General features: G+C 43.8%; 1 protein-coding gene across 1 annotated transcript in view; it reads right to left on the bottom strand.

Annotated features, from left to right (window-relative positions):
• The window catches only part of Urad (ureidoimidazoline (2-oxo-4-hydroxy-4-carboxy-5-) decarboxylase), an 8,169-nt gene extending 6,630 nt beyond the window's left edge, over positions 1 to 1,539 (bottom strand). Inside the window, 1 exon segment of the mRNA XM_076923911.1 lies at positions 1,253 to 1,539. Coding sequence (XP_076780026.1) covers positions 1,253 to 1,478 — 226 coding nt within the window. The 5' untranslated portion in view covers positions 1,479 to 1,539.
• Between the last annotated feature and the right edge of the window lie 7,733 nt (positions 1,540 to 9,272).

The following is a 9,272-nucleotide window of genomic DNA, read 5'->3' as shown; positions in this document are numbered from 1 at the left end:
TAATCTAGAAAAGTCTAGTTTGGTTACTTTCTTCAGAAACCTTTGTGAGCTGGGGAGATGGCTCAGTGGTAACGAGCACCTCTGTTCTTGCAGAGGACCTTTGTGCCACCCAGTATAAACTTCTACCTCCTCTTCTCCCCACCCCGTGGCGCAAAGTGCTTCAGTACTCAGTACTTCAGTACCTCAGTGCTTCAGTACTCAGTACTTCAGTACCTCAGTGCTTCAGTACTCAGTACTCAGTACTTCAGTGCTTCAGTGCTTCAGTACTCAGTACTCAGTACTTCAGTGCTTCAGTACTCAGTACTCAGTACTTCAGTGCTTCAGTGCTTCAGTACTCAGTACTCAGTACTTCAGTGCTTCAGTGCTTCAGTACTCAGTACTTCAGTACTTCAGTGCTTCAGTACTCAGTACTCAGTACTCAGTACTTCAGTGCTTCAGTACTCAGTACTTCGGTACTTCAGTGCTTCAGTACTCAGTACCTCAGTGCTTCAGTACTCAGTACTTCAGTGCTTCAGTACTCAGTACTTCAGTGCTTCAGTGCTTCAGTACTCAGTACTTCAGTACTTCAGTGCTTCAGTACTCAGTACTCAGTACTTCAGTGCTTCAGTACTCAGTACTTCAGTACTTCAGTGCTTCAGTACTCAGTACTCAGTACTTCAGTGCTTCAGTGCTTCAGTACTCAGTACTTCAGTACTTCAGTGCTTTAGTACTCAGTGCTTCAGTACTCACTCGTTCTCCCCAGAAAACATCACTTTGCTTCAACTTTTCTTCTTTCTGCAGAGTTTTGGGATCTGAATGAATGCACTTTCCTTGTCTGGTCTAAACTGGCCCTTGTTTTGTAAATTGTTCAGTGCTTTCAGTTCCTCTCTGGGGTCCCTGGGATGTTCTCACTGTCCTCTCTTTCCTCCAAAGCATTGCCAAAGTGGACCTTCAGCTTCTCATTCGCCCAGGCCCTGTCCCCACTCTTGATCTCCAGTAGCCCTGGCTGTCCTGGAACTCACTCTAGGTCTGGCTGGTCTTGAAGTCAGAAATTGGCCTCCTCTGCCTCCACTGCCCTCGGCCACGTTATCTTATCCCCCACATTCTTGTTTGTGTCCACCTTTGAGAGTCTAGCAGTTGAAAGGATGTCTGCTGACCCTTCTAATAATCCCAACTAAAAACTGAGCAAGGAGGCTAAAGTTATCGGAAACAGAAAATATTCTTTACATATGATACGGGAAATAACTCTGTGCGCATGGTCCTGACGTCTTACCTGACCTTGGCAAAGCATCGATAAACTCGAAAAAGTGATTTTCTAGGTCTTCCAAGCCAGAGAACGGACGCTGCGACCAGACAGCAGCTGCCACCAGAGGACATTTTTCAACGATGTTCCCAAACACATCCACAAATTCACTAAAGTCCATGGAGTTGACTTTCTCCATGTCCATGGCTGATACTGGACTGGAGGCAGTGTGCCGCCCTGCCTGCGGTCCACTCATCGAGCGAGTGACGCTAACCCCTCCTCACGGGTTGTTTGCTGAACAGACATGCTTGCTTTGTGCAAGGGCAGTGGACTCTGGTTTAAATACCTCTGGGAGGAGTTTATCCAGAATGTTCCTGCAACGAGTAAACACAGGTTTAAATGTTTTGTTGGGGGTAGGGGGTAGGGGGTAATATGTGTGCTGGAGACAGAACCCAAGGCCTCACACATGCTAAAGGAGCACCCAACACTAAGTTATACCCCACTTTGGCTTAAGGTTATGATCAGGAGAGCAGAGACTTCTGCAGAATGAGTGTTTCCACCCGAACATAATAAGAATTGCCATAATAACAGCCAGCAGTGACCATATGTGATGAGATGGTGTCATTAGCATCCCATTTTGGGATTCCCTGAAGTTGGAGTTACAGGTGATTGTGAGTTACACTGTGGATGTTGGGGATAGAACCAGGGTTGTTCTGAGGATGTTTTCCTGGTAATCCAGGCAAGTCACAGGGCCACCTATTTGGAAGTTGATGTCTCATCTGTCTTTGTTGCTCTAGAGTACAGGTATCATGTTTCAATCGTTCTGTGAACCCCAAATGCGTACCACAACATATGCTTAACTAATGTAAACAAAACAGGATGAGGTGCCTCTGGTGGAGTGTGCTATTGTCTTTCATTTAGATTTTTTTAATTTTTAAAGATTTATTTTATTTTTATTTATATGAGTACACTGTAGCTGTCTTCAGACACACCAGAAGAGGGCATCGGATCCTATCACAGATGGTTGTGAGCCACCATGGGGTTGCTGGGAATTGAACTCAGGACCTCTAGAAGAGCAGTCAGTGCTCTTAACTGCTGAGCCATCTCTCCAGCCCTTCTTTTATTTTTTAAATTAGGTGAATTATGCATGTGTACACACTTGAGTGAGTGTAGGTGCCCAAGAAGAGAAGGTTGAATCTGCCTCCCGGTTCTCACCTTGAGTTCTTGGCTTGAATTCTTTCCACAACGGCCGATAAACTATAAGCTGAAATAACCTTTTTCCTCCCCTGGATTGTTTTTGGTGTTTTATCACAGCAGTAGAGTTCAGCTAAGGCTGTTATGGGTGGTGTTCTTCAAGGGTGGGGGCAGGGGCAGGGGGAAGAGCCTAGAAAAGATTGGAAAGACCATGGCAAGGGGGTGGAGTAGGGGGAAGCGCCACAAAGAAAGGCACCCCTGCCATAGGGTGTGGGAAGAAGGGCTCTGATCTTGGGAGGACTCAGTGTGGGAGTAGGAACAAACACGAAAAGAGCTCGTTACCTCGAGTCCCGAAACGATTGCACCCTGGATAAATAATCTCCAAAGAAGGCTTGTTTTCCTTTTGCCCGGTGTTTGCCTTTCCAGGTACCAAGGGGCAGTAACAAGTCAGACCTGATCTTTGACACTCTGTTCAGAAACGGTGGTGCTCGGGCGCCACCTGCTGGTACAATCACTACAAAGCACTATTAGTGGTTAAGGGGTCGCCTTAGCACGCAGGCCACACTCTCCTAAAGGATGTTAAAGAGGGTTGAAATCTTGCGAGGTTCCCGCATCCGTATTGACATGTCAGCCGGTGGTGTCATTATACAGGTCTAGGCAACCATGTTGTTGAGATTAGACCGGTAAGACTTCCCTATTACTGTCTAGAAGGCACTAGCATAGTAGCAGGCATTCTGGTCCTCTCTGGCTCTCCCCGCCCCCCATTAATGTATTTATTATTTTTAAATAATTTATTATTTTATGTGCATTGGCGTTTTGCCTGCATGACATGTCTGTTACAGACAGTTTTAATTATTCACTTTACATCCCGATCATAGCCCCCCCCCAGTGCCCCTCCTACAGCCTTCCTCCTCTCCCCCTGCCCCCATTCCTCCATCTCCACCCATCCACCCTGCTCTTAAAGTCTTTCCACAGTCTCAATCCTGAGTTTCCTGGGCCTTGAGTGTACAGATTGCATTGTAGATTTACCAGTTGGGGTTGAGCACGCCAAGGTCACCTGGTCTCCTCAGGTTGACCATGTGTAAAGACAATCAAGGCCTGCTGAGAGAGAAAGAACCTGCATTCCATGGAGAGCCCCTGATAGGTTATTCAGTCCCTGGTGGTCAGTCCTAAACATATGCTCATAAGAACAACACTAAATGGGCCCACTAGTGTGTGTGTGTGGTGTGTGTGTGTAGGTAAAACAATAATTACAGAAGATGTTAGTCGTGAACTTGATAGGCAGTTGCAGGAGGCATGGGAGGAGTTAGAAGGGGAAGAGAGAGGGGTAGATTTGAAATCTCTAAAAACAATATTTTAAAGGGAATTTATGGCAAGTAGTACTCTAGTTATGGCCCAGCAGGCTGCCTCTTGTGGCATATTCAATAAACCTTTCTTAAGAAAGCAGAGAAGGGCTGGATGAATCAGTGGTTATTCATCAGAGCACTGGCAGGTTGTCTTAGTCAGGGTTTCTACTCCTGCACAAACATCATGACCAAGAAGCAAGTCGGGGAGGAAAGGGTTTATTCAGCTTACTCTTCCACATTGCTGTTCATCACCAAAGAAAGTCAGGACTGGAACTCAAGCAGGGCAGGAAGCAGGAGCTGCTGCAGAGGCCATGGAGGGATGTTACTTACTGGCTTGCTTCCCCTGGCTTGCTCAACTTGCTTTCTTATAGAACCCAAGACCACCAGCCCAGGGATGGCACCACCCACAATGGGCCCTCCCACCCTTGATCACTAATTGAGAAAATGCCTTACAGCTGGATCTCATGGAGGCATTTCCTCAAGTGAGGCTCCTTTCTGTGTGATAACTCCAGCTTGTGGCAAGTTGACACACAAAACCAGTCAGTACACTTTTCTTCCAGGAGTCCTGAGTTCACCAGCAACCACATGGTGGTTCACAACCATCTGTAATGGAATCTGATACCCTCTTCTGTCACTCAGGTGTACATGCAGGTAGAGCACCCATAAAATAAATAAATCTTTAAAAAAGAAAGAGAGAAAGAAAGAAAAGACAGGAAGGAAGGAAGGAAGGAAGGAAGGAAGGAAGGAAGGAAGGAAGGAAAAGAAAAGAAAAGAAAAGAAAAGAAAAGAAAAGAAAAAGAAAACAAAAGAAAAAAGGAGGTCCTCTAGGGGACATAGCTTGGCTCATACTAGAGTTGTTGGAGCTTGCTTGGTGCTCCTAACTTTAACTTTAATTTTTTTATTGGATATTTTATTTACATTTCAGATGCCATCCCCTTTCCCCATTTCCCCTCCCTAGAAAACCCCTATCCCATGCCCCCTTCTCCTTTTTGATTTTATATATATTTTTTTAATGCTAACCAAAGGCTTTATAAGTTTGGTAATGCTCAATATCAATCAGAAGTGTAACCTAATACCCAACCTAGATGTATCAACTATCTTTGACTGGCAGAGACATGTGAACATCCGCCTCCATGTCTGCCCCTCCCCTCTTCCTCTCTCTCATTACCTAGCTCCTCCTCTCCTTCTCCTCTTCCTCTCCGTACTCCTCCCACCTTAGCTCCTCCTACATATCACCCTTCCTGTTAAAATAAAACTTTTCTCTCAAAACACAGTTAGAGCATAGCTATACCAATTTGTGTCAGTAAGGTACAAGATAGACCTAATACCCAGTCCATCATTTTGTTGACTAACCAGCACCTCTGTCATCTCTCCTAAATAAAAGACTTAGTTCTGAACTTGGCTTTTTTTCTTGGCTTTAGAATGAATGTCAGCTGAAAACCATCCTCTCAAATCTTTTCTCTCAAAGTAAATAGCAAGGATTGGCTATGAGACTATAAGTTTTCAACCCTGTCAGAAATCCAGAATGACTGAGTTAACTGAAATTATGGGAAGCACAAAGCATAGCTTCTAAAACTTAGCCAATTTATAGAGACCGCTGAACACCTGGACAGTCCCTATACTACAGAACATTGGAGCATCCGATCGTCAGCCTTCTGGCCCAGAATCATCTGACAGACCTAGTGATGCAGAATTATTAAGGGCTGATTACTCTGTCTAGGCAGATATAATCAGTCGACTATTCTGCAAGTGTGTCCTTTTCTGGACAGTAATTTGTCTGTAGGTGAAAAGAGGCAATTCTTGACTAGTGGCTGTCTCCCCACAACTGGAGTAACTCCAAAGATGCTCAATTTCTTCTTAGAATCCACGACAGGAAGCTGTCAGAAGCAGACAGGTCTCTAATCAAAATGAACATTAATATAGAAATGTTTGTAATGTCAATTCTGTGGACTTCTGTTGTTTTGAAAACCAACTATTTACGTAAGGCAATCTGGACTGTTGTCTGTTAACTCCTCTCAGCTATTTCTAAATAAAATATAGAAAACACCCTAACAATAAACTCAAAGCCATGAATATGCTATAGGCTCTTAACTCACAGTCTAACCATCTCAAATAAGTTAAAAAAGTTAAAGGAGGACTGGGTCTAAGCCTTGTATTTCTAAATGTGTTATACAGGCACAGTGCCTATGAGAGTAACAATATTCATCTCACTTTTATATTAATAAGAAGCTCGTACCAATGAAAACCTTAAATTTGAAATCAAAGTAAATTTTGTACCATTTAAGAAATTATAACTTCATCTTAATAACAATTATACATATTTCTACCAGTAGGTTATGGCTATGCAATAAGTCCTAGCTAATCCTCCCTGTTCCACCAAAACCACTACTTTTCCCTAGAAAGACAGCCCAATATTAACCACCTCAGTCCCCAAGCCCAGGGAATAGGGGCGCCGACTCTTCATTAACTTCTTCAAGCTGATTATGGGCATTGAGATATTAAAAGAGGGGCAGGGGGAAGAGTAAATTGATAAGCCTCTGACACTGTGTCTTCACTGCATCCAGCTGCAATTCCAGGACATCAGAGGTTTGAGCAGGTCTGCTCAGCTTGCCTGATGAGTAGATACACCAAGGCTATGTATTCTGCAATATACAATTCTCAAAACAAATTTTAGTATCAAGATAATTGTTTGTTTGAATTCTGGAATCTAGTCTTCTGGCGGCCTGTCTCTGTCATGTCTAATCCATATAATTCTGGGAGTTTCTATGAGGGTGTGCTCCCACCATCCTCCCATTTTTGCCTTCCTGCTCTCAAATTTCCCAACATTAGGGAATCCAAATTTTCAGGCACCAAGGCTCTCCACTTCCACTGATGCCCAACCCCTTACCCCATCCCCCCTCCTCCAATTACTATGAGGGTGTGCTCCCAACATCCTCTCATCCCCGCCTCCCTGCTCTTGCAATTCCCTAACACTAGGGAATCCAAACTTTCAGATACCAAGGCTGTCCACTTCCACTCATGCCTGGCAAGACCACCCTCAACTACCTATACAGGTGGAGCCGTGAGTCCCTCCCTTTGTGTTCTCGGGCTGGAGATTTTAGAATGGCTACTCCAGCTTGTTCCTTAGGACCATTTGCTTGAAAAACTGTTTTCCAGTCTTTTACTCTAAGGTAGAATCTGTCTTTGTCACTGAGGTGGGTTTCCTGTATGCAGCAAAATGCTGGGTCCTGTTTATGCATCCAGTCCATTAGCCTATGTCTTTTAATTGGGGAACTGAGTCCATTGATGTTAAGAGATATTAAGGAACAGTGATTGTTGTTTCCTGTTATTTTTGTTATTAGAGGTGAAGTTATCTTTGTGTGGCTATCTTCTTTTGAATTTGTTGGAAGAGGGTTACTTTCTTGCTCTTTCTAGGGTATAATTTCCCTCCTTGTATTGAAGCTTTCCTGCTATTATCCTTTGTAATGCTGGGTTTGTGGAAAGATATTGCGTAAATTTGGTTTTGTCAAGGAATATCTTGGTTTCTCCATCTAAGGTAATTGAGAGTTTTGCTGGGTATAGTAGCCTGGGCTGGCATTTGTGTTCTCTTAGGGTCTGTATGACATCTGTCCAGCATCTTCTAGCTTTTATAGTATCTGGTGAGAAGTCTGGTGCAATTCTGATAGGTCTGCCTTTATATGTTACTTGGCCTTTTTCCTTTACTGCATTTAATATTCTTTCTTTGTTTTGTGCACTTGGTGTTTTGATTATTATGTGACAGGGGGTATTTCTTTTCTGGTCTAGTCTATTTGGTGTTCTATAGGCTTCTTGTATGTTTATGGGCATCTCGTTCTTTAGTTAGGGAAGTTTTCTTCTATAATTTTGTTGAAGATATCTATTGGCCCTTTAAATTGGGAATCTTCATTCTCATCTATACCTATTATCCTTAGGTTTGGTCTCCTCATTGTGCCCTGGATTTCCTGGATGCTTTGTGTTAAGAACTTTTTGCATTTTGCGTTTTCTTTGACAGTTGTGTCAATATTTTCTATGATATCTTCTGCACCTGATATTCTCTCTTCTATCTCTTGTATTTTGTTGGTGATGCTTGTGTCTATGACACCTGATTTCTTTCCTAGGTTTTCTATCTCCAGCATAGTCTCCCTTTGTGATTTCTTGATGGTTTCTACTTCCATTTTTATTTCCTGGATGGTTTTGTTCAATTCCTTCACCTGTTTCGTTGTGTTCTCTTATAATTCTTTAAGGGATTTTTGTGTTTCCACTTTAAGGGCTTCTACCTGTTTACCTGTGTTCTCAAATTCTTTGAGAGTGTTATTTATGTCCTTCTTAAAGTCCTCTATCATCATCATTAGAAGTGATTTTAAATCTGAATCTTGCTTTCCTAGTAATATGGGGAATTAAGGACTTTCTTGTGTGGGAGAACTAGGTTCTAATGATGCCAAGTACCCTGGGTTGCTGATGCTTATGTTCTTGCACTTGCCTTTTGCCATCTGGATCTCCTTAGTGCTACCTGCCCTGTCTCTGACTGGAGCCTGTCTTTCCTATTATCTTGGTTGTATCAGAACTGTGTGGGGTGGGTGTAACTACTGGGATAAGAGCTGGGGCCCAAAATCCTTTTTTTTTGTTTGTTTCTTTTTGTTTTTCGAGACAGGGTTTCTCTATGTAGCCCTGGCTGTCCTGGAACTCACTCTGTAGACCAGGCTGGCCTTGAACTCAGAAATCCACCTGCCTCTGCCTCCCAAGTGCTGGGATTAAAGGTGTCACCACCGCCCGGCTTTAATCCTTATTTTTAATGACAGTTCTTAAATGCTTTAACCTCCCTTTTAGCCCACCTTCCACCAGAGGTAGTGGGAAAGAAAGGATACTGAGGGGGAGGGGGGATGTGGACCTGTTTAGAAAGGTTCTTTAGAGCAACTCCTGTCTGTGGTGTCTGGAAATCAGCAGTTCATTTCGCAGGTCAGCAGCTCAATCCACTCGAAAACTCTTCGTCAGCAGTCCAGCTTGGACGAGTCTGGACAGCAAACAGGAGTCAGCAGCCGTCTATCAGAGTCAGCAGGAGGGACCAGAGGGACACCAGAAGTGTCTCTCTCAGTGAATCAAAGATCAGCAAAGACAAGAGACCAACAAGCATTGCTCAGAGAGCTCTATAAGCAAGCCTAGCTCAGCCTCCATCACTGTCCCTTGAGTTCTATTTATACTCTCTCCAAGCATCACGTGTCCTCCACGGGTCTTGACTCAGCACATGTGTCTGTCTCAGCTGACATCACTCTGCCAATCAGCCCAAGTCCTCGGAAGCAGCAAGAAGCCACAACACACCAGACATTTTTTGGTGCATTTCTCTCTATAGAGTCCAGACAACTAGAGCTTACACAGTGTCAGGTGGACCAATGCATGCATATCGTTAGCACAGACTCCTTCATCACGTGTGCTATCACGTGCTCGCTTTAGCAGAACATCCTCTCTCCTGTGTCTGCTTCAGCGAAATGTTCCTTCACAAGTTTGCCTTACCAAAA

This window comes from Arvicanthis niloticus, chromosome 24 (assembly GCF_011762505.2).
Source record: "Arvicanthis niloticus isolate mArvNil1 chromosome 24, mArvNil1.pat.X, whole genome shotgun sequence".
Classification (NCBI taxonomy): Eukaryota; Metazoa; Chordata; class Mammalia; order Rodentia; family Muridae; genus Arvicanthis; species Arvicanthis niloticus.
Note: the sequence above shows the minus strand (reverse complement) of the source record. Positions and strands in the feature narration are given on the sequence as shown.